The 25840-nt window shown below is 38.0% G+C and overlaps 1 protein-coding gene across 2 annotated transcripts in view; it reads right to left on the bottom strand.

Moving 5' to 3' along the window:
• The window catches only part of TTC39B (tetratricopeptide repeat domain 39B), a 152579-nt gene continuing 137663 nt past the window's right edge, over nucleotides 10925–25840 (bottom strand). For both annotated transcript variants that reach the window (XM_005709609.3, XM_013965900.2), the window contains 3 exons: nucleotides 24028–24145; nucleotides 21290–21406; nucleotides 10925–18144 (listed from right to left, as the gene is read on the bottom strand). In XM_005709609.3, coding sequence (XP_005709666.3) covers nucleotides 18054–18144; nucleotides 21290–21406; nucleotides 24028–24145 — 326 coding nt within the window. In that variant the 3' untranslated portion in view covers nucleotides 10925–18053. The remainder of the gene's footprint in view (nucleotides 18145–21289; nucleotides 21407–24027; nucleotides 24146–25840) is intronic.

Below are 25840 nucleotides of genomic sequence, written 5' to 3'. Positions count from 1 at the left end.
TCTGAAGATTTGGGAAGACTTCCAGGAATCACTTTTAGGGGAATGAAAATTGAGGATCAAATGTTGATGGCAAAAGTACCATAGGGGATATGGAAAAAGTTCATCTGGAAGGAAAGATGAAAGAGTTTTCCTCTGGCTTGAACATTTAACAAGAGCCTTGAAAACAGATTCTAAGATAGAATCTTAGAATAAGATTAGAATAAGAAAACAGAAAAAGAAAACGAAATAGAAAAAGAAATAATAGAAAAAGAAAATGTATAGAATTCAATATGTGGAAATGTGATAGCCGCTACACTGAACCACACTGAGGCCGGTACTCCATACACAGATTGCTGAATATCTAAGGGACAGCTTCTAGTCCTGAAGGCAAGTGAACCAAGATGTCTACAAGAACATCACATCATTAACAATCTTTATTCTACAGATGGGCTGAACCTCTGCAAGTTTCCAAACAAGACTCCTTTTCAAGAGCCATGGTTTCACTGACAGAGAACATCTTACAGCTATTTTTAAAAGAAGCATTCATCTTTCTGACACCTAGTCAGTAAGTTACCTTTCAAGGCCAATTGGCCCTAGGAAGAACACCTGGTTGAGAAACAGTGGAAGAGGAATGTGTCCTGTTTTTACTGGAGAAGAGTTATGCATAAGCCTGTCACAAGGACTAATAAAGTCAGATGCCCCAAGGACCAGAAATGTCATGAAATATACATATTTCCTACTAGATTAATGGGCACTATAAATATTTACATGATTCGCTGATGGATCTAACTTGTATAGGGGATGTGGGGACCATGGGAGAAGAAGATAGACAAATTTCAAGTAAAACGAGATCTCCTAAATAATTATGCTGTCATCATTAAATAACAAAAAACAAACAAAACTACTTTCCCTGGAATAAACGATTCTCTTTTCAGAGAAACCATATTACAGACAAAAGAAAGACACTTTATTTCCATCTGTACACTGGTTCCATGTACACCATTCTTAACCTCCATGTTCACCCAGAGTTTGACAACTAGGTATTTTATCAAATCAAGATTTACTTATCTGATAATGGAGGGACTCAGAAAAGAGATGGTATATCAGGACTTTAAAAGATTACATACTTTCCATCCAAATTTTAGGAAACATTAGTACTCTAAACTTCAAACAGAAAAAAAGAAAAAGAAAATATTTCCTCTTGTAATAAAGAAAAATATAGTCTCCAAAATATTATTAAAATGACTTTGCTTTTAATAGCAATATAGAAATACTGTTAAAACTATTAATAATTTTACTATTATAAACTATACTTTCTAATATGTTTTACTAACATAAACCTTAAGTGAAAAAGAAAAATAAAAAGTGGAAAACTTTCACAGCTAGAATGAAGTCTTCTTTTTTTTTCCATTTAATATTTGGGTAGGAACAATTCTTGGAAATGATCGCAAACGCAATAATTACCGGCTTAATTCTAACTAGATTTGCAGTCATTTCTTTCCATGTTATTTTTGGCATGCTGACTGTAGAAGTGGCATGCTGTAATGTTGATATAACCATTTTCTCAGAAAACAAGATTTGTGACAGTTTGCTGCATTCTGCTCCAGAGACAATCTGAGGCTTTCAAAGTGGGGCTAAAAATGCACACAAATCTTCCCCCACACAGCTGCTTCTTGTTTAACATTGTCAATTTTTTTTAATTAAAATTTCAGATTTTATGCTAGGCTTTTTTTCCCCCTTTAAAGCTCAAATGACACTCCGCCTCTTTTAGATATTTGGGAGTCTGCAAAAAGCTTGATAAAGGCCCCAATTGTTTTATCAGAAGAGTTCATTTTTAACTCTTGATACTATTCATCTATATTACATTCTATTCAATCTAAACTCCAACAGGCTCGAGGCAGTTTTGAGAGTGAACAGAGCATATAATTCACCCCAATTCATAACTACAGGTGAAATACCACAGGCACTCCTTGAGTTCTCCCTGTAAAAATCTCCAGCCACATGGCTTTCAATGCCATCTGTATGCCAAGGACTCCCAATTTTTTATCTCAGCCCAAATTCCTCTCTCCCAAGGGGTTGGGGGCAGGAGAAGGGGACGACCGAGGATGAGATGGCTGGATGGCATCACGGACTCGATGGACGTGAGTCTGAGTGAACTCCGGGAGATGGTGATGGACAGGGAGGCCTGGCGTGCTGCGATTCATGGGGTCGCAAAGAGTCGGACACGACTGAGCGAATGAACTGAACTGAACTGAAATTCCACAGTCATTTATCCAACTGCTGTCTCAATACTAAGACATCTTCTATCTAATAGATATTTCAAACTCATGATGCCCAAACCTGATTGCTTAGCAGCCCTCCATAATCTGCTCCGTCTCTTTCTCCCTTCATCTCAGTTAATGAAACTGCATCCCTCCAAGTGGCCAGGACCAAACCCCAATACAGCGCTCTGGTCTCTGCCGCCACTTTGTCTGTGTTCCTGCAATGGCCTCCTGTCTCTCTGTTCTGCCCTTGTCCACCTCGCTCTACTCTCAACATGACAGCCAGGGTAACCTTTGCAAAACATGTCACCTTGTGTCACTCCTATGGTTCCTTATTTCAGTCAGGGTAAAAGTCAAGCACTTGAAAGGGCTTGATCACTTCCCAAAGGTACCTTATAAACGTCTCACAGGGAAACAGTTCCTCGTGGGTCTCTTGCTTCTCTGCACACCTCGCAAGAAGTGGCACAAACTTTGCTCTAGATCATCTTTTCAAAAATGTTTGAATAGCAAGCAGCTTTGCAAAATAGTGTCTCCTTCCAAAGCAGAGGGCAGGTGTACTTACTGTCCAGAGTGACAAACAATGTCTTCTGTTACAGTGGAGGGCAGGCAGGTTGGCTTATAATCCATTCTAAGAGATTTGAGTTCCCTGAGCTCAGGGTTCTCAGCTGTGGTGCAAACCCACTGAGGGAGCAGCATCCACTTGGGTGCCTCACATCACTCCCATGGGGCTTGGAGGGAGAAAGGGACTGATGTAAATATGTTGGTGCTCATGCTGCTTGAGGTGCCATGAGTAATAAGGGGGTTTTGCCTCTGACTCAGGGATCTCATGTCTTCTGCCAGAACCCACAAAACCATGCAGGCTTAACTTGTTAGCTTGCAGAAAAGAGCAAAATTGCAGACTCTCCACAGTTTTGAGACTCTCTGACCCACTTCCTACGGCAGTCCCCCTCGCTCACCCCTTCGGCTCAGCCATGTGGTCCTCTTGTTCTTCTTTGAAAGCATTTGGCACACTCCTTTCTTAATGCCTTTGCATTGATTTTGTTTTCTGCCTGAAATATTCTTCCCCTATATATCTAGTTAGCTCCTTCCCCTCCGTCAAGTCTTGGCTCTAGTTTCATCTTCTCAATGAGACAGGCTCTAATCATCTCACTGCAAATCTCAACAGACCCTCTTCCCTATCTCAGCACTTCCAGTTCCCCTTTTCTTGGCTATTTTTTCTTTTTTCCATTGTATATATTCACTTTGTACATATTATACCAGGGTCAGCAAATGTTCTCTTAAAGGCCAGACAGTAAATATTTTAAGTGTGTGGGCCTTAAGGTCTCTGTGGCAGATTCAAATCTGCTACTATGGTGGGAAAGCAGCCAGATAGTATGTAAGTAAATGGGTATGGCTATTTGCTGGTAACACTTCATTTGCAAAAATGGGCAGCTGGCTTGTAGGCCTTAAATTGTCAACCCCTATACTATATAATTTATTTATCACATTACTCTTTGTCTCGTCCCATTAGAATATAAGCTAGATGAAGGTGAAACTCTGTTTTATTCACTAATATTTCCCAAGTAGCTAGAACAGTATCTAAAAGAAATAGTAGGGCCTCAATACATTATTTGCTCAACAAAAGTACAATCAGGGAACTTACACTTATACATCAATTTTTAAGTAACTTAAATCAGAATTACATAAGACCCATAGACAATATTTGATTTAGTTAGATAAATATAACTTTATAATGATCCCTTCTCCTTAACTGTCCCACTCACCAGTCTATAGGGCCAAACTTTCAGCCACCATGTCTGTTCCAAATGACTATGTTTCCTTGATCACAACTGTGTGAGGGGACAGTCAGCACTCCTTCCAAGCTAGGCCAATAAAAACTCCCCCTGCGCAACCTGGAACCTGGACTGAGAGAACCAGTCATCTGTGTGGCTACAACCATGACACATAAACTTGGAATATGGACGCATGTGGTAGAATTGCACTTACCTGTCCCTTCGAAGCTGGGCGAAACCACATGACTTGGTTAGACCAATAAAACATGAAGGGAAAGGGTATGTATGAAAGTTCTGGGTGAAAGCTTTAAAAGCCAGTGTGCTTCCAACATAGAGCACCAAGGGAAGAACGGGAGGGTGGGATAAACCGGGAGATTGGGATTGACATATATGCACTACTATGTATAAAAGAGATAACTAATGAGAGCCTATGGTATAGCATGGGGGAAGAAAGGTACAGTCTGTTTGTAGGACATATATTAAGTAAACCTGAAAAATGTATTCCAATATACATTAGGTGCAGACACCTATTGTGTTATACATCTGTTAGTCATCTATTCACTCATACAGGATACCTAGAATAGACAAATTCATAGAGTCAGAAAGTGTATTGGTAGATGCTAGGGGCCAGGGGTAGGAGGGGAATGAGGTTTTAGTGTTTTATGGGGACAGAGTTTCAGTTTAGGAAAGTGAAAACTTGAGAGACGGATGATGGTGAGAGTTTCACAACATTGTAATGTACTTAGGGCCACTGAACAGTATAGCTAAATATGATTAAAATAGTATGTTTTACATTATGTAACTTTTACCACCATAAAAAAAAAAAAAGCCAGTGTGCTTTTCAACAAATGGTGCAAGGACAACTGAATATCCACGTGCTAAAGAATGAAGTTGAATCTCTATCTCATACAATACACAAAAATTAATTTCAAATGGGTCAAACACCTAAATGTAAGAGCTAAAACTATAAAATTCTTAGAAGAAAAAGTAAATCTCTGCAAACTTGGATTAGGCCATGATGTCTTAGCTATGACACCAAAATCATAAAGAACCAAAGGAAAAAACCCCAATAAATTAAACCTCATAAGAAGTAAACCTTTGTGTGTTGAAGGACACCATCAACAAAAGAAAAAGACAACTCATCAAATAGGAGAAAATATTTACTAATCATATATATATCTGGTAAAAGTCTAGCATCCTTAATAAATAAAGAACTCTTACAACTAAAAACTGAAAAGGCAAATAACCAAATTTTTAAAGGGGTAAAAATATGAATAGATGTTTCCATCAAAGAAGATATACAAAGAGCCAATGAACATAAGAAAAAACACCCACCATCATGAGTCATTTGAGAAATGCATATCAAAAAAGTCACAATGAGATACCATTCCATCTCCACTAAGACAGCTATGACCAAAAGCTGGAAAATAAAAGGTGTTGGTGAAGATGCTAAGAAATTGGAACCCTCACATGCTGACTAAAGGAATGTAACATAATACAACTACTTTGGAAAACAGTTTGGCAGTTCCCCAAAAAGTTAAATTTAGACTTATTACCCATAAATTTTCCTTCAGTTGATTATACCTAGGAAAATTTAAACTCTTTGTTCACACAAAAACATCTACTTGCATGTTCATAGCACCATTATTCATAAAAGCCAAAAAGTGGAAACATCTCGAACATCCCTCAACTAGTGAACAGAGGGGGAGAAATATGGTATATTTATGCAATGGAATACTACTCAGACACAGAAATGAATGAAATACTACTACATGCTACAACATGAATGAAACTTGAAAACATGGTAAGCAAAAGAACCAGACATCGAAGGTCACATATGATTCCATTAATATGAAATGGTCAGATTTTACAAATCCTTGTAGATAGAAATTAGATCAATGATTGCCAGGAGATGAGAGGAGAGAATTAGGACTGACTGATGGGTACAAAGTTTCTTTCTATAGTGGTAAAAATGTTCTAGAATTGATTGTGGGGATGGGTGTATAACAATGAATATATGAAAAAACACACTGAATTGTATACAGAAAATTGTGGACTTTGAGATAACAAATTCTATGTGAATTATTGCTCAAATTAAAAATATGTATCAAAACTACGAGACACCACTTCACACATATCAAAATGGTTAAAATTAAGAATGACATCATCAAGAAGTGTTGAGGATGTAAAGAAATGGGAACCTGCACACACTGTTGATAGGATGTAAATTTTACTAAAAAGTTAAGCATACACTTACATATAATCCAGGAAATCCATCCCAGGGCATCTGCCCAGGAAAATGAAAACTTATGTACACACACAGACGTGTATGTAAATGTTCATCGTGCTGTTGTTCCTGAAAGTCAAAACTAGAAGGAATCCAATGTCTACCAATGGGTGAATGGACAATTGACACATAGTAAATTCATACAATGGAAAACAATTCAACAATGGAAAGGAATAAAGCACAAATATATCCAACATGGGTGAATCTCAGAAACATAATGCTAAGTGAAAGAAACCAGAAACCAAAGACTATATTTTGTTTGATTCCAGCTTATGTCAAAGATAAAACTATAGAGACACATAGGTCAATGTTTCCCTGGGGCCAGGAGGTTATAGAGGTAAGGACTGACAGCAAATACGCAAGGGGAAAATTTCGAGGTGACAGAAATGTTCTAAAATCAGATTGTGGTGATACAAGACTGTACATTTACTAAATTTAGAATTGTGTATTTCAAAGGAGTAAACTGTATAGTATGTAAATTATAGCTCAATGAAGGTGTTAAAAAAAGTTGGTGTGTAATTTACCATAGTGATGAGTACCCTCTAGATGGTGAGGGTTCCAATGGCCTCTACAATAGTGAACAGGGTTCACTATTGACCTAAAATACACATATAGCATGAGCAAGAAATAAACTACTGTTATTTTAAGCGGCTGAGAATTGGTTAGTTGGTTGGCTGTTACTATGGCATATCCAAGCCCATTCTGATGAATACAGAAATCAATTCCCGAGACGGTATTGACTCACATCAGTATTATTAATATGTTTAGTCAATTAAGTCAAGGGAGGTTGGATATGGAAATGAGAAAAATGTCTTAATATTTATTATTTGGCTGTGCTGGGTCTTGGTTGCGGCACACAGGATTGTGAGCTGTGGCATGCATGATCTGGTTTCCTGATCAGGGATCAAACCTGGAACCCCTGCTTTAGGCCTGTGGACTCTCAGCCACTGGACCACCAGGGAAGTCCCTGAAAAGAAATGTCTTAGAAATACTTTGATGATGAATCAAAAACATAAAAAGCACACTAAATTTTTGAGAGAATTGTACTGCCAAAGAATTACCTACACTGAAAGAGACGTGACTTTTTGATAGAGTGATTCTTTGGTCCCAACGTGGGGCAGGAAAGGGTTGAGAAATTTGCTCAATTCCTAAGGAGGGCAATTTCCCTGATGGTCACTTCAGATGTGGCCAAAAAATTATGGACGATGATAATCTCTCAGAAGGTGAAGGCAGATGCCCCAGAGAACCATGGACGAGGGCCCTCCTCTCAGGAAATGGAATCAAGGTCTAATCAAGAAGCATCTCCATTCCCAAGGGAGGAGCCTCAAAGGACAGGATTTTAGAATTGCGACAGTGCTTGCTTTGTGTTTCCCACACTTCACTTTTCATTTTCAGAACGGCAGTATTTATTGCGATGATTCTGCCTCTGTTCAACCAGGATATAAATTGTGCTTAGAGGGCAAGTAAGTTTTTAGTTCATGGTCTCCAGAGGAGTCAGAGGCGCATCTGGATTTGAAAGAAAGAAACCACAGAGCACATCATGAATATGCCACAACTGGATGGGCTTATCTCCCTTGGGGCAGAAATGAGTTTGTGTGCAGGAAGGAGAGTGAACCAAGTATCTTGACCACGGTGGTCACTACAACTATTTCTGATATTTCTCCTTCCAAGCACAGTACCGGACTGCACTTTCCCACCCTGCTGAAGTTAGGTAAAGCTCTGTGATTTGCTTTGAACGTGAAATATGTTCAAAATTGCAAGTAGAGGCATTATTTTTATTGAGGTAAAGATAGTACATAATATTATATTAATGTCAAGTGTACAAGATAACAATTCAATCTTTGTATACACTACAAAATGATCTCCACCTTAAGTCTAGATACCATCTGTCACCACACAACTGATGCCCTCGAACCAATTCTTCTTATATACCATGCTCCCTTCCTCTCTTATACCAGAAAGCAAGATTCCAATAGCTCAGGGCCTTGGATGAGGACAATGTGGGGTGAATCCTTCACTGACCTGGAACAGAGATGGAGCACAAGGGAAAAATAATCCTTTATTATGGACATCTCCCTCCCATCATGTAGCCTGTGAACCACAAACAGAGGTTCATCTTCTGAAAAGGAAGTGGATGACCAGGAAAGACAGAAAGCAAAACAAAACAAAACAAAACAGACTCTAAAGCTATTCTAATTTGAATTCAAATACTTCCTGAGGATTTTCCATATTCCTTCCCCGAGGTTCCATGAGACCCCCTTTATCTGTCTAAATATATCTGTCTAGATATATTACATCTCAAGTTTTTGTTTTTACCCTAAGTAGCTTAAGTTATTTCTTTACTTTCAACCCAAAGAGCTGTAACTAACGCGTCCTCAAACCCATTAAACTGCTCACACCAAAAACCAAAAGACCAAAATGAAAGCAAGGACACATTGGGAAAACCATGGTGGATACAGCCTAAACGGGGATGTGGCAGAGACAGGCTAAGCGCCGCCCTCACACCACTTCCCCCTCTCTGTGAGCCCACAGCTAGACCACATTTCTCTGCCTCTCTTGTCATGAGGTAAGTCAAGGTGACTGAGCTCTAGCCAGTGGAATAAGAACATGCAGATGATGATGTACACCAAGCCCCTCATACCACCCTCCATACTTCTTCCCCTTCGGCAGCTTGATGCTAAAGAAGAAAGCGACCATGCAAAGAAGACGGCAGAGGGACAAGACTAAAGAACCTGGGTTACTGAATCACGGCAGGAAGAGCCACCCTCTGGCAGGAACACCTGGTTTGTGACAGAGTTTAGCTTGCTCTAACTCATCCAGGACTTCCCTGGTGGTTCAGACGGTAAAGCGTCTGCCTACAATGCCGGAGACCCATGTTCAATCCCTGGGTCAGGAAGATCTCCTGGAGAAGGAAATGGCAATCCACTCCAGTATTCTTGCCTGGAAAATCCCATGGACGGAGGAGCCTGGTAGGCTACAGTCCATGGGGTCACAAAAAGTCGGACACGACTGAGCGACTACAATTTCACTCCCTAACTCATCCAGAGAAGGAGTAGAAGCAGCCATTTGATGCTGAATTAGCCCTGGTTCTCATCTACCTCCTCCTCTGATCCTCCCTAGAGCTGAATGAGGCAGTGAAATCAACCCCTTTTTACAGAGGTGTTAGGCAACATTCAGAGAAGTTCAGTTGTTGGGGAGGAGATCACATGTCACTTCCTAGATAAGTTCAGTCTCAAATACAGGCCTGATTTCCAGAGACTAATATTTTTCTACTGTGAAACACAAATGCTAAAGATTCCTCCTTAAATTGGACATACTAGCAGCTGATCTAAATCTCTCAACTACAAAACAGATTATAAAAAGATGAACGAGAAGGCAATCCCCCCTTCAATATAACTGTATCACCCATTTACTACTGCATGCTCAGTGCTCAGCCAAGAACATAGCACAATGAAGGGCTTTACATATGCCTGTAAAGGTTTTTTGAAAAAGTCTTACCAGGATGCTCAACACTGCTAGTCATCAGGGAAATGCAAATCAAAACCACAAAGAGATATCACGTCACACCTGTCTGAATGACTATCATCAAAATGAACACAAATAAATGTTAGCAAGAATGTGGAGAAAAGCAAACCCTCCTACATTGTTGGTGGGAATGTAAATTGGTGTAACCACTGTGGAAAACAGTTTGAAGATTCCTCAAAAAGCTAAAAATAAAACTACCATATGACCCAGCGACTACACTCCTGGGTATATATCCAAAGAAAATTAAAACACTAATTCAACAAGATACATGCACCCCAATGTTCATAGCAGCATTATTTACAACAATCAAGACATGGAAGCAAGTGTCCAAAAACTTATAAACGGATACAGAAGATGGGTACACACACACACACATACACACACACAAGATGGAATACTACTCATCCATAAGAAATGAAATCTTGCCATTTGCAACAACATGGATTGACTTGGAGAGTATTTTGCTTGATGAAATACGTCAGAAAGAGAAAGACAAATACTATATGATATTACTTATATATGGAATCTAAAGAATACTACAAACTAGTGAATATAACAGTAAAGAAACAGATTCACAAATAAAGAGAACAAACTAATAGTTACCAGTGGGGAAAAGGAAGTGGGCAGGGGCAAGATAGAGATAGGAGATTGAAAGATACAAACTACTATATATAAAATAAACTACAAGGATATATTATGCAGCACAAGGAATATAGCCAATATTTTATAATAACTATAAGTGGAGTATAACCTTTAAAATTCTGAATCACCTTGTTGTATACCTGAAACTAATGTAATACTATAAATCAGCTATAAATAAAAACATCTTACCAAGAAACAAACATTCAAGTGTACATCACACTACAATTAAATATCAGCAAAACAGGTGCTGTGTACATCTTTCACATGTAGACCAACCAGAAGACTTTAATTCTATCAAGTGTAATTTATTTAAATAACAATTCAATTGCACATTGTAGGTAATCCAGCAAAGCAATATGAAAATAAAGAATTCCAAGAGTATCCAGCAACTTAAACACACATCTAATAATGCAGAGTATTCTGTAATACTAAGGAATGAAAAATAAAACATGACTTTCAAGATAGGCTGATTTATTTGCACTTAAAAATACAGTTTCTAAGATATTTGTTTTCAAAACTGTCTTAATGTTAAAAATAGGCTACAGGAACTAATGTCTTCATGTTGAAAATGTATATCTCATATCAGCATGAGCTTACACATCACAGATGATAACATTACACAAAATCAGCAAATAAACACCCATTTTGGAACACAGCTTTGATATTAAAAAACATCGGAAGTTCACAGTTTTCTTCTTTCTTCTTGACTTATACTGATAAAATGCTTTTATACCTACAAGCCATTTCACTTTCTAGCACCAGATCCAATGCCTATTTGATCAGCAGATGGATGCTACTAAACACATTCCTCTTACTTAGAAGTCACATCTTCCATTTCTAAACATATTTTGCTCTGTAAAACTGTGACCACTGGGAATGGGGAAGACAGGATTTAAATTCAAATGTAAGGAGAAGAGAAAAAGTGAGATAAAATGCTGAGAATGTTTACTAATAAAACATTAAATTTTAAAGTACATACAGGTAGGTTTGATGATTCAACAGGAAACCAACATTGATTTGCAAAAATGCTATGGCCTATAATTAAAATTTCCCTACATGTCAAGGTAACATGAAGGTTTTTTAGGTGACCAGATCTCTAGACAGATTTCTTTGTGCATTTTAAGTCAAAGCAAAATTTTCCAAGTGAAGTACCTACAAAATAAATTTGCTTTGGAAATAAGACTCAGTAATAAAATAATACTTCTCTTATTAAATATATATTTTGCCTTTACATATGATTCAGCAACTTACATCAAAAAATTCAAAAGTTCTATAAACATCTGCAAATAAATATTTTAAAACACTAGTATACAAAAGAATCTGCTGGTATTCATTCAGGTGTTCAGATGTTGGCAGTTAGCAAAGGAAGAAAATTTTAAAATAAACTACTTAGTTATAAAATTCTCCCCTAACATAACACGAGAATACAATACACTGTTGAGAATTAAGTAATTTTTCTGGATAGCACATAACAGTGAAACACATGTGTTCTCCTTCCGCAAATCTTAGTTACACAGAACCCAATGGTACTGTCTTTGGAAGCCATTAAATTAATAGCCTGAGATTTATAATGTTTACCATATCTCTCTTTATGTGTAAATTACTTTCTCAAAGCACTATATAGGAAACATTTGTCCACTATGAAGAAAAAAATCACTTCAAGAAAAAAAGTGAACAAACAAAAATTATTTAAACTTTTTTACTATACCTAAAGTTGCCACCCAGACACTTGGCTCCAATAAAGACAAGAACGAATTAAAATGCATGACTCTAAAGCAGGGAGAGTCTTCCCTTAAAATGAAGAAGACCGTCCAGCACTTCAAAATAATGTAGTTCCTTTAAAACTGAAATAAGCAATATTCTTTAACACATTCATTTTATCCAGTTTCTCTGGTTTTCAGCTGTTACACTGCGACTAACCTTTTTTTCCCCTAAATGATGTATGTAACACAAACTAAAAACTTAAAACTAATTTACTAAAAAAAAAAAAAAAATTAAGTAGCAGGAAAACAAAAGCTCCCACTGGGATATACCAGCATCCCTTATATTCATCTTTAAATTATGTGCGTCTAAGAACTACTGGATTAACATATCAGGTACATTATATATTAATATGCAACTAGGTTTTACTTAACGAAGGTATTGAAGTACCTTCAGTTTTCCTATGAGATATCTAATCCGTAGGGACTGGTATGCTTTCTTTATTAGCAAAATACAGTGAGGTGGCTGCTTTAATTTCTTCCATGCAGAGTCGTGTTACAGTATTACTACATTGACACATCTGTAAACTGGACAGAATGAAGGTTGGGCTTCCTGTGAAGCTAGATCCACATTGTCCTATGGGAGAGATCAGGCCAAGAACCTGCTCGGCCTTCTCAATCTACTACATAGCCCCTGTATCATTTCTTTTTGTGGTTACAAAATTATAGACAGACTGGAATGGACTTTAACATCAAGGTCAAACAGCAACCACTCAACACAGAAGTTATTGCTCCTCAAGCTAAATTTTGGTGTGTCCTTTTCATTACACTTCAACATTCTAAAGTAACTACTAAGTCTAAGGGATGTTTAAAAGACAAAAGTACCAACAATGAGGGGCAGAAACAGGGTTTTGTAACAAGCAATCTAATAATATAAAGAAAAAAAAATGTAAATAATTGATCTGGGGGAGGGAAAATGGGAGAAAACCCTGGACTCCTGAAAGAACAGTATAAAATGATATTATCTATTTAATATTTGTAAGCTGTTTTCTATCTATTTATGTATCTGACCAAGAAATGTTTAGTCGCTAAGTCGTGTCTGACTCTTTGTGACCCCATGGACCACAGCCTACCAGGCTCCTCTATCCATGGGATTTCCCAGGCAAGAATACTGGAGTGGGCTGCCATTTCCTTCTCCAGGGCATCTTCCCATTGGCAGGTGGATTCTTTGCCACTGAGTCACCAAGGAAGCCCCATAGGAAATGTCTAAAGAGCTTTACAATATGTCAGTTATATGTATGCCTATCACTTAGGTGTCATACACACATTAAACATAATAAGCAGCAGAAGACAAACACACAACTTTAAATAAACTATTTGCCAAATTATTCTCTAAATGGGTAACTAGTATCTAAAATTTTTAAAGGAGAATATTGGCCTAGCTGAGTCCATGATGAAACACTGATAATCTAAGGAGATTGAAGTGGTCACCCAAATCTTCAGAATAATGTTAATCCTAGAAAATATTTTAATCATATAATCTAACATCTTAAAAGTGAGAGTCTCTTCGTCTACAAACTAAGAGTTTGTGCTGTTACATCTCAAAAAGTAAGGAATGTCTATAAAGTCAGATTAAGCTAATAATCCTAAAAATAAAATCTCTCAGTCTAGTATATAAGGAACTGAGGAAGGGAGAGAATAATAATGTCAAACAGGCCAATGATTGATGACCATCTGCAGAAGAAATATAATGAAAGAAAAGTTTATGGGAACTTAAATAGAAAAAGCAAACCTCACAGATACATATTTGAACCACGACAGGTGATTTAAGGTGATCACAGTAGGCAGCAGGTATAAGTCAGAACCCCAGGAAGCATGACAGGGGAAGGCATGTATGAATGAATGCTCCTTGACTCTCAGCATCACTCCAACATGTGCCAAGTCCCAAGTGCTCTATGGCGACATGTGGCCAGTGGCTGCCGTAACTGGGCAGAGCAGGACTGAAGGAGAAACAAGAGTGTTTCTTGTAACTCTTGATACATTTTCTGAGATCCATTCCATGGCCTATGAATCACAAAATCTTAGGGCATCAGAATAGTCACTGGAGTCTTCATTAGATTATTTTAACTAAATGTATTTGAATTTCTGATTTACAAATATGGATTAAGAAAAAACACAAATACAAAAAATATTAATGAAGAATTAATCAGAATAATGACATAAATTTTTTCAGTTGACTATAAAGATCTTTTTGAAAATATTTTTAAAGTTCAAGCGAAGAAAAATCTCTATTCAGAAACATCAACAGACTCGGTTTAAAGAATGGATGAGAAGTGAAATCATAATGAGAATTAACAGCAGCAATTATTAGTGCCTATCACAATGCCTCTAAAAGTAGCTTCAAAAGAGAAAACACTTTTCTTTGAAAGGCGGTAACTTTCTTCTTTTACACAATCCCACTGATTTGAATCTGAACAAAGACTCACAGTGACCTCAAAGCTCAAACCATAAGCTTCCAGGTCAGGTAGGAATGATCGTCACATAGCTCTGCTAAACTCACTCCTTTGCAAAAGAGATGGTTATACTCTCGTATTGTCTCAATGATTAATAATCTTCAACACTGATTAATCTGGAATTCACCCACAGCTTCTACTCACTTGTAGTAGAGACAAAGAATCAATGAACCTCCTTTTCCTATATAACTTGAGACCTTATATCCAAAAGAAGCAAAGAAACATTAAAACATATGTTCATATAAGAGCTGATACAGTTGGTCTTCCATTGTCAAGCAGAATTGTTATGCTTTGTCATGTCCTACCATTGTCATGCTTTCCTTGTCACCAAAATTATAAAGGCTAATCTATTTAAGTCTTAAGTTTGTTAGTTGCTGAGTCATGTCTGACTCTTTGCGACCCCATGGACTATAGCCCCCCAGGTTCCTCTGTCCATGAAATTCTCTAGGCAAGGATATTGGAGTGGGTAGCCATTCCCTTCTCCAAGGGATCTTTAAGTTTACATAAAGCCAATCTCTGGCTTTTCATTTAAAAAAAACAAAAAAATTTAAGGCAATTATACCAAGAATTATACAAATTACACCAACTGTCAGACACATTGGCAGCCCAACCTCCGTACAAATGCCCCTTAAAACAGCAGATAAAACATTGTCACTTCAGGACTCATTCTTCACAGAACACCCTGAGTCACAAAATAATTCCATAAATGCAGTATTAGCAGAGGTCACAAGAAACTAGTACTGCCATGGTATCTTGAACATGGCAGGAAACAGATGAATATTTGTAGCATTAATGATACTACAACATTTAAAAAATCCATTGGATAGGTTAGCAGACAGGAAATAAAAATACAAATATAATAAGAACGAATAACAAAGGAAAAATCTTAATGGGAGATATGAATTCTTTATATTTGTTCTGATAATGTTGAGTTAAAACAAAAATAACCTCCATTAACTTAAACCATTTCTATTTTACATTAGAAACAGCATTTTTTTCCTTACTTTTGCTCTGACTCACAGCTTCTCACAAAAGCAATGAGCTTTTTTTTTTTTTAATTAAAAAATAATAATAATGCTACCAAAGCTCTTCTGAGGAATTTGGAAACTTTTTTCCCAAGTAATATTTAAAGAAATTGTTAAACAGATTTTCCACTACCAATTGTAATGGCAGTTAATTTATTTCCTCTTTTGTCTGGTCCTCACATAAAGTTTCATAATTCATATTAATAGCATGTGAGGAAATCTACCACCTATTATCTGAAAGGGTGGTACTCCGACTAGAGTTGAATTCATCATTTTCCATTGGAAATACATCCTCGGTATTGGCCAAGAATTAGTACGGTGAAGAAAATAAGATCAAATACCTGCTGGATACAGGCTCTTAGGCGTGCGTGCATGTGTGCGAAGACATTTCTGTCATGTCCAATTCTTTGCAACCCTACGGACTGTAGCCCGCCAAGCTCCTCTATCCATGGGATTCTCCAGCCAAGAAATACTGGAGTGGGTTGACAAGCCCTCCTCCAGGGATCTTCCCAACCCACAGATCGAATCCACGCCTCTTATGTCTCCTGCATTGGCAGGTGGGTTCTTTCCCACTAGCGCCACCTGGGAAGCCCACGGGCTCTTAAAATAAGAAATAAACATCAAGGCGCAAATTCACAATGTGAGCTCATGTCAGTGCTAAACACTGAATAAATTCAAACTTGTTTGAATCTCCACGCTTCTTTCCTTTTACATCAGAGACCACAGACTCAGCCAATACTTTAGTTTTGATACTGTAATCTGTACATAAAAAATCATAACTATTACAACAACTCATATTCACACAGCCTTTCAATTTACAAAAAAAGCTATCATGCACGTTATTCCATTGAGCCCTCACAAACACCAGGCTCTGTGTTGCTATCTCCATTGGGGAAAGTGAGTCCTAGAAAGGGTTGATGACTCGCTCCATGTTGAGGAACTATTAACTAACAGAGCAGGGCTCCTGACTGCCAGTCAGGCGCTGTTTTTGCTCACCTGCGGAGGCTTCCAGGACCAGGTACTCTTCATAACAAAAATAAGACAATATCCTGATTCATCGATTCATAAATCGTGTTTTGCCGCTCTGTACGCAGTCTTGTCCTGAGCCACTGCATATACATACTGGAGAGCTGGGGTGGGGGTGCGGGGGTGGAGGCAGTGGTGATCGTAAAATAAAACGCACACTAAGTGGGAATGGTTTGGATTAAACATTTTAACATTGGTTGCTGAAAATAAATACCTAAGACACTGACCTACAATTATAAAGCTGAAAGAGACCTTGGAAGTCGTCTGTTCTTTTTCCATTTCACAGATGAGGAAAATACGGTGACGGAGAGAGCCCAAAACTCCCTAAAGGTCACCCTGGTAACTGCTGATAGCAGAGCCAGCACCATACAGAGTCAGGCTCTCTTCCACTCTATGCCCTGATTGTGTCTGCAAATTAAAGGACTAAGCGCAGTCCAGATATTTACAAGGAAACATCACAGTGCTAGAAAGATTAGAAAACTAGACCTCACACACCAACATTATGAATGTAAAAATTATTGATATCATTTAAAGCAGCAGGAACTTTATAAGAAAAATAATCAATGTATATTTTTTAGCTCTCATGGATAAGGTTGAGAATAATCTAAAATATAAATTTTCCCTTTAGATACATGGAGTTTTTTGAGTTTTGTTATAATAATGATAGACTTCAGTACATTCAAAAACAGGATAGTCTCTCAAAAATGTCACCGCCTTTAACTTATATGAAGAATAAAAAACAATAATAACATCTCATCTTTTCTAGATACAGGTCTTTCAACCAATTACCTACGTTACCTGTCCTGTACACACCCATTACTTGTCTTTTTCAGTTTTCTGAAAATGATTAAGCTATTTTTGAATGTAGGTTTTTCTTATTTTCTTTCTGAAACGTAAATTCTAGGCAACAAACTATCTCTGAAGTTTAACTCTTCAACAAATCTAAATATGGCTCAGGTTATAAGCCATTTACTACTTACATGATATTTCCACATTTAAAAAAATAAATAATCTATTTAGACTTTATTGTACCTGTGAGTCCTTTAAAAGACTTCTTCACTCTCCAATTAAATTAATTTTAAATTCCTTTTAAAGATGCAAAATATAAGAGTTTTCAAGATATTACTGACCACCATTCCATAGAGAAAAAAAAACACTTCAGTAGACCAAGAATAAACCACACAAATTATAGAAAATATTGACAGTAATATTAGTTTTCTGTCTCTCATTCACAAGATCATTTTTCCACTTTAATACGAGGTCTAATCTATATCTATAGACGCCGGTACAAATTGAGAGAAAATTCCATCCTTCATGTTCTGATCAATCTGAAGACGATTTTTTCCAGAGGTGAAGAGCTGCCTGAATTCTGAAGTGTAGTCTGGACTCCAGCGAGTAATCTTTGTAGTTATTTCTAAAGACAGATAACAATAAAATTTTAATGTCAAAATTCCTTTATAAACCAGGGCACCACCACCCTCCTCCCCTTCCTCTCACCTTCATTCTTTATTTACTCTCAAACATCACTAAGCATAACAGTGGATTTTGTTAAAATGCAGATTCTGTTCCTGGGAGGAGAGGGGGATGACAATATACTGTATTTCTAGAAGTTTCCAGGTGGTAGTCTAAAAATCCTACTTTGAATAGCAAGGTTTGTACTTCTCCCAAATAGCAAGAAGGTTATGCTGAGGGCTTAAAAAACTTTGTGAACTATTTTTAAATAGCTGACCTCCTTTCCTAAACTGGAAATTTTAGGCAACCTCTTATAAACAAGGTAAATAGGGTCATTCACCCCCTCAAAAAAAAAATTTAAGTTAAACATACACACACACTCATGAAACAACAGTGACAACAAAGATAGTAGGATTATTTGGTAACAACAAAATTACTTACTCCAGTTCTCACAGGCAAATATCAATGGTTTGGCCAATAATTAGTACGTGACAATGTCAGGAGGGGAATTAGAAATCCACAGATTACTTTAAAACTTCACTTATATCATCCGTGTTGACTTTTCTTTGCTAGAACTGTTCAGACTCAGAAAAATGCAGTGGCTTGGATCTTGGGCTCTACTTTCACACACACCACCTTGGCCCATGGGAGAGCTCTATCTTTCTCTGTAGTGGCATTCACTTCTTTCTACAGCCCTTTATGTTATACAGGTCTAAGGGTTACTTACTGGTAACCTTGCTAAGGGTTATTACTAATGAGCTAAGCCAACATCTTACTAGAATTTACTGAAGGATGTAATTGAGTATTTCCCTAATTAACCTCAGCAGCTTTGCAAAGCTCCTACTGTACAAGGAGAACCGCAGATAATCAACAGTCTTGAAATTATTGGGAAGTTTGTCTATGTTGGTATCACTAGCACTGTCTTGAGTTAGTGTTGACTTTTTGATCACTGCTGATCTTGCGTTTTCTCAATGAATTACTGGTCTTTTATTTTCATTGTTATATATTTGCCTTATATATTACTTGAAAGTGAAAGTTGCTCAGTCTTGTCCAACTCTCTGCAACCCCATGGACTGTAGCCTGCCAGGCTCCTCTGTCCATGGAATTATCCAGGCCAGAATCCTGGAGTGGGTAGCCACTTCCTTCTCCAGGAGATCTTCTGAACCCAGGTATCAAACCCCAGACTCCCGCATTGCATGTGGATTCTTTACCATTTGATAACACTAAATATGTCCACATGATATATACTTGGAAACAGTACTTTTAGTCCCAAATTTTCCAATGGCTAGATTTGAAGATACATGAACATTAGCTGAAATGGCAGTCATACTCACTCTCAAGAAACTAACTTTAAAGGTGACTTTCTCATATCTCTAGCTTAATAAAATAAAAAAGTGGATGGCTGACTCCCCTTTCTCACTTCACTTGTCCAAGCTGCTGATGATCTTCATGCTGCCAAATTCAGCAGCCACTTCTCTGGTCTCACCTTGCTTGACCTCTTGGCAACCATCTTCATAACTTCCCATCTTTCATAAAATGTTTCTTCTTTTGAAACATTTTGTTCACTTGGCTCTCAAGGATGTCATCCTAACTCATGGCCACTTCTTAATCTTACTATTTAATCTCTAAAATAACTGCACAGCTCAAGGCTCTGTGCTGGATCTCCTTCTCCAGCTATACAGCTTTCCCCAAATGACCCCACCACAGCTTTAAATATCACTGTCTCTGTCCTGCTGCTAAGTCACTTCAGTCACGTCCGACTCTGTGCGACCCCATAGACAGCAGCCCACCATGCTCTCCCGTCCCTGGGATTCTCCAGGCAAGAACACTGGAGTGTCCTGGTGACATTCAAATATCTACAACTGGCCTTGACCTTTACACTGAACTACATGCTCATATAAATGACTGTCAACTCACCATCTCCACATGAATACCTAGGCACCTCAAAATAACACAGTCCAAACAGAAATATGTTTTTTTTTCCTCTCTTCAACCATGCTCCTCTAAGTAGCCCCCATTTCAGTAAAGCATCATTATCAACCTAGTATCTTGACACCCTCCCCCTCCTATCCCCAGCCAGGAATGCTCCTCATCCAGTCTTCTGGTGACAGATCTTCTCAGGACTGGCTTTAATTATGCTAATCTCAACTACATAGCACCTCCTCAAGGAAACCTTTCAGAATCAATTCAATCTAAAGTAACACCCAGGTACCTAGTATCATATCATAAATCTCAACGAAGCAAAAATCATTGCTATTTTTCTTATCTGTGTATTTACCAATACCCCACAATTCAGAAAGCAGAAACATTGCCTGTAGATGCACAGTTGTTTGTCTAGAACCTTCTCTAGTGTCTGGCACATAATAGGTACTCAGTGAATACTTGCTAAATTTAAGGAAATGAACAAACCAATGAGTTATTAAGCTAGGTATGGCCTAGAGCTATCATGGCATTCTTTCTCCACTGCAAGTAGTGTTCAAAGCAAGCAGACCACAGGGTTTGTGTCCCCAATAAATGAACCATGATCACAGGAAATCTGAGCGCCACTGTCCACCAGGATTGATAAAGTGCTATGAAATTGCCACAATAGCCAGAAAGAAGAAAGAGTCAGGAAGATTCAAAGGGCTTCTTCAAATCAGAGGCTTTTTAATGAAATGAGAGAGATGGTGGAATATACCAAAAGTCAGCAAACTATAACCAAAATTATGGCCAACTCTGGGCACACCCGTTTATTTACATATTGTTGTCTATGGCCACTTTCAATACAATGGAGACCCTCTACTGAAAAGCCAAAAGTGTTAACTGCCCCTTTACAGAAAAAGCTTTCTCACCCCTGATACAGAAGAGAATAGGTTAGAAATCTGTCCTGTAGGTTCCCCCAAATCACAACATTTGTAAACAGTCATAGGGTCAGGCATTTAGAAGCTTGAAAATTGCACAATTTCAACAAAAGCCACAAGTAGAAATTAAGCATAAATTAGCAAAGGTAATAGAATGAATAATTTTTTACTAATATGTTCATTTTTAAGTATATCAAGTTATTGCTGTTGTAAAAATAGTATTGATATTCCTGACTCCATAGCAATCAAGCTGCCGTTATCACTTACCTTGCAGTTTCTAGGACCTTGATGGCCTTGTCAATTTCTCCTTGGTTTTTATACAAAAATGCCAATTCAAACAGAGTAAATGGCACTAGGTAGTGGTCATACTTCAGTAGCTTCTCACTAAAAGAGTGAATGAAAAGTAATTAAATCTAAACAGAAGGAGGAACATATCATTCTTTTTCAACATATATATTTTCCCCCATTCTTATCAAAATAGGTACAGCACTAAGTCTATTACTAGAGGAAAGCTGTCATTATACAGTTAAAGAATATAATAAACCATGGCAATAAACAGTATGCTTTTAATGTATTACTTTTTTTGGGGGGTTGCTCACTGTATGGCATACAGGATCTTAGTTCCCCAATCAGGGATTGAACTCATGCCCTCTGCAGTGGAAGCACAAAGTCCTAACCACTGGAACACCAGGGATTTCCTCTATTACGCTTTTATTTCATTCCTTAGTCTAAATCCAGCACTGAACATTGTTTCCTGCCTTTCACATAGACAAAAACACGCAGATTTTTGAAGATTATCCTAGAAAGGACAAGACCATGAACATGTTCAGAAATGACTCCATTTAGAAAATGACTCCACTTATTTTTCACTAAGGTTTAACTCTCTTTATACTGTTTGTCTTATAATGCTTCAAAATGTCAAGAAAGAAGGGGCCAACACTTCTGTTTATAGCAGTATTATGAAAATTATCTGACTTCCCAACATCTAGAAGCGCTGAAACAAATAAGAGCAATACCCTTTTAAAAGGAGAGCTCAGCTCACAAGAACATAAGGAAGACTCTGAAACTGAAAACAAAACCAGAACTCTTAATTGTGTCAATGATGCCAAAGCACTCCTGGGTCTGTTTCAGCCAAGGCTTCGTGTCTCTCTTGTCCACACAGGAGGTGAGACCTTGGGCCCACATAATACGTACAGCAGGGGCTGAGACCACTGCAGAAAGCTGGGGCCCAGCTCCATCAGAGGAAGGGTAGAAGACGAGAACCCGCTCATGGCACAGGAGGAAGCCAAGGGCAGTTGGCTCTGTGGCCTACACTCTGTGTGCTCAATTGCTTCAGTTGTGTCTGACTCTCCGCGACCCTATGGACTATAGCCCATCAGGCTCCTCCACTCATGGGATTCTCCAGGCAAAAACACTGGAGTGGGTTGCCGTGCCCTCCCCGAGGGGATCTTTCCGACCCAGGGATCAAACCCACGTCTCTTATGTCTTCTGCCCTGGCAGGTGGGTTCTTAACCACTAGCGCCATCTGGGAAGACTGGCCTATTCTCTAGGTAGGAAGAAAAAGCAAATCCCTTAAGAAATTAATAATCAATGGGCCTGTCCTCATCCGGGATTTGCAATTCAAATTTATGTGGCCTAAATGATCCAAGAAGCTCTAAGCAACAAAATTAACATGAACGTGGCCCAGGGTGAGAAAAGCCTTTGGGGCATCTGGCAGAAATAAAAGCACAGTGCTTAGAAAGAGACTCTTCCTCAGTCCTAGCCTCACTGGAGTCTCAAGATAAAACTCATCGAAGTTGAGTTCACAATCCAAAACTATAAGACACACAAGCAAACTATCCACTATGAGATTCAAAAGACACAACAAATAGCCCAAATAACTCATCCTTTTGATCCTAATAAAAGTGTCAATAAAAGGGAGCTCAGTGGATACTTAATATATTTACTAAAGACAGCATATTATTAATTTGAGAAATAGACATTGAGTCTTTCCTCTTCTTATAAGGACAGCAGCCTTCCTACATTCTCAGAAAATATGGTCAGAAGAAGAGGATCAGTAGTTATAGATGGGAAAGCACATGATATCGAACAGAAGACGTCAAGCAGAAGTCTGTGGCTGTGACTTATTTGGTATACAGAATGGTTTCCAAAAAATTGAGCCAAGGTTTAAAAATCAGAAGATGTTACATAAAATTCAGATTCCAGGCTTTCAATGATAAATAGTAGGGATTATTACTAGTGGGCCCACACTGTCAAGAATAATAGTCAATTTGAGTTCAGGAGTGGCGGTACTCTTTAGAGAGACCACACAATCGCCCTGATCTGCAATGCCTACTAATCCACATTCCCGCCAGCACTCAGAAAGGTTACTTGTCTGGCCCCTGTAGATAACTGCATCTGTGACTCCAGATGCAGAGAAGAGGGCCAGGCAACAGAACCTTGACTCAACTCTCTAATTAACAAAGGGGCAGGACCTCATCATCAGTGCTACTGAGGGGATAATACTCATTCATCCTAGAAAAATGCCCCTTGCCAAAAGAGAAGCTGTTATAGCATTTATCACAGTTGTTCTTTCCTGCCAAATTATCATTACGATGATGGTTAGTCTGTTTATTCAACTCTGAAACCCTAGGACTCAGGATCACAGTTTCTGGCACATAGTGGGTACTCAAACATTGGTAGAATAAATGAATGACAGACAAATGCACAGATCAAAAAAAGTATCAGATGTTCAGTACGTTACTGCCAGAATTTAGACAGACACCTGTCAGCTTGGCTGTAAATATAGCTTTCGTGAGTCACCTCTAAACACCACGTGGAAAAGCATAAAGCCATGTTCACTTAGGTTATCATTTCTTTCTCAAAGAATAAAGAAAACATCACTGGATTCTCTGACAACACCAAGTGAAAAAAGGTTAGCAACAGAGATAAAAGCATCACTTTCTCACGGCGATTCCCCAGAAACTGCAATTTGCACTCAAGCTGGTTTCATTGTCTGCTTTTACCTTTGGACAATATGATTGAAGCACAATTCTGCTTGCAAGGGCCGCTGTAAGTTCTTCAGGCAGCATCCTTTTAGCAGTTTCACTAGGCAGTCGTCATCTACAGAGTAGTCGCTGGAGTCTTAAAGCAAAACACATACAGTTTACTCACAAAAACAAAAAATATCCTACTTAAGAGGCAGCACTAACAGCTGTTAGATTTCAGAGGGATCATTTAAAAATTTAAAAATATGTATGTTTAGCGTTTTTATGCCTCACTAAAATCAATGAAAATACTTCAAATGAAAAGAATATCAAGTTTAATACTCAACACACCATTTGATTAAGGGGTTCACTCTTGCCTTTTTTCACTTTATCACTCTCGCCACTCAAAAAAATTTTTTTAGGTGCTCGCCTCTGAGTTAAGTGACCTTAGGTAAAATAACAGTAAGTTTGAACTGTAAATAAAGTAAGAGCTTTATTAATTTAATGAAAGGTAAAGCAGTGAGGAGCAAGCAGGAGGCCTCTTCCTGTGGTTCCGGCCCCTAACTGGGCTGGCTTCATGTGGAAGAGGGTAATGCTTCCATGTGGAGAAGCAGATGGCCTTCTCTCCATTAAAAATTCAGGAAGGAGAACACCCTCCCCAGATCATTATGTTTACAGCTTACTAGTTCTCCCAGGTTAGGTGCTTTGGGGGATGAAATTATGTCAAAAAATTAGACAAAATGATCCTGAAATACATGTAAAGCACCTAGAATCCCCACAAACTTCTAACTGCATGAGGCTAATATAGAGGATCTTCTTTCAAGACATTTTTCCTTTTGAAAATGACTCTACCTTCTATAGCCCAAGGCTAATACATATTAACAGAAGGAACCATATCATATATGACATCTATCTGACAAAGGTGGCTATTTCACATCTATACCGCTTTTGAATTTGGGTTTTTCTTTTCTGCAAGTTAAGTAGAAATAAGTCATTCCAAGACAGACTGATAATTTATACATTTCAGGCTGTGAGAACACAGGTGGGAAGGGACAAAAAACCAAAATGATACGACTTTGAGAGTCCTTCATACTGAAATACTCTTGCTTTCAGTACAAATATCAGAAATCACCATTAACACATGCTGGAGTTTTAATCAGTAAACAGCTTGTCTATAGGAGGTTAAGGATGCTACTTAACCAAGTCAGAGAAGGTTGCTTTATTTCTAGGTGCTGAAGATAGCTGATAATCACCTCTCACTTTCAAGATCTGACAAGTTATTCACTATGAAAATTACAAATATCAATACCACATTACCTTCCCTATTAAAGACCACCCCCCCTCCCCCCGAAAAACAATCTATGTATGCTTCTAATCAACAAACCAGATTGGGGCTACATTTAGGGTCTGCGGCTGATTGAATCCGTGAATGAGAAATCTGTGGATACAGAGGGCAGAGTATGGAACTTGAGCATCCAAAGACTGTGGTATCCACAGTGAGTCTTGAAATCAATTCCACGTGGAAAATAAGGGGTAACCATATACAAAGGTGTTACTCCGTGGTGGTATGTATTAGTCTATACTACAAAGGATGGACATTCAAACATTAGAATTTATTCTACTGAACTAAAACCCTCATCTTTGTAGGAAAACAGATGCAAGCTAGCCTACTCCTTTGGAGTAAAAAATAGCCTACAAATGTTTTCACTTAACAAAAAAAGGTTTTTCTTTACCTCCCATTTCTCACATATACACTTACTTTAAAACATATTCATTTTTTCATCTAATTTGCAAATATGTGGCATTTAATCACAAATAATCCCCTTAATGACAGGGACAATGTTTCTTCTAC

Source organism: Capra hircus, chromosome 8, assembly GCF_001704415.2.
Source record: "Capra hircus breed San Clemente chromosome 8, ASM170441v1, whole genome shotgun sequence".
Taxonomy (NCBI): Eukaryota; Metazoa; Chordata; class Mammalia; order Artiodactyla; family Bovidae; genus Capra; species Capra hircus.
This window is presented reverse-complemented; position numbering and strand designations above follow the sequence as displayed.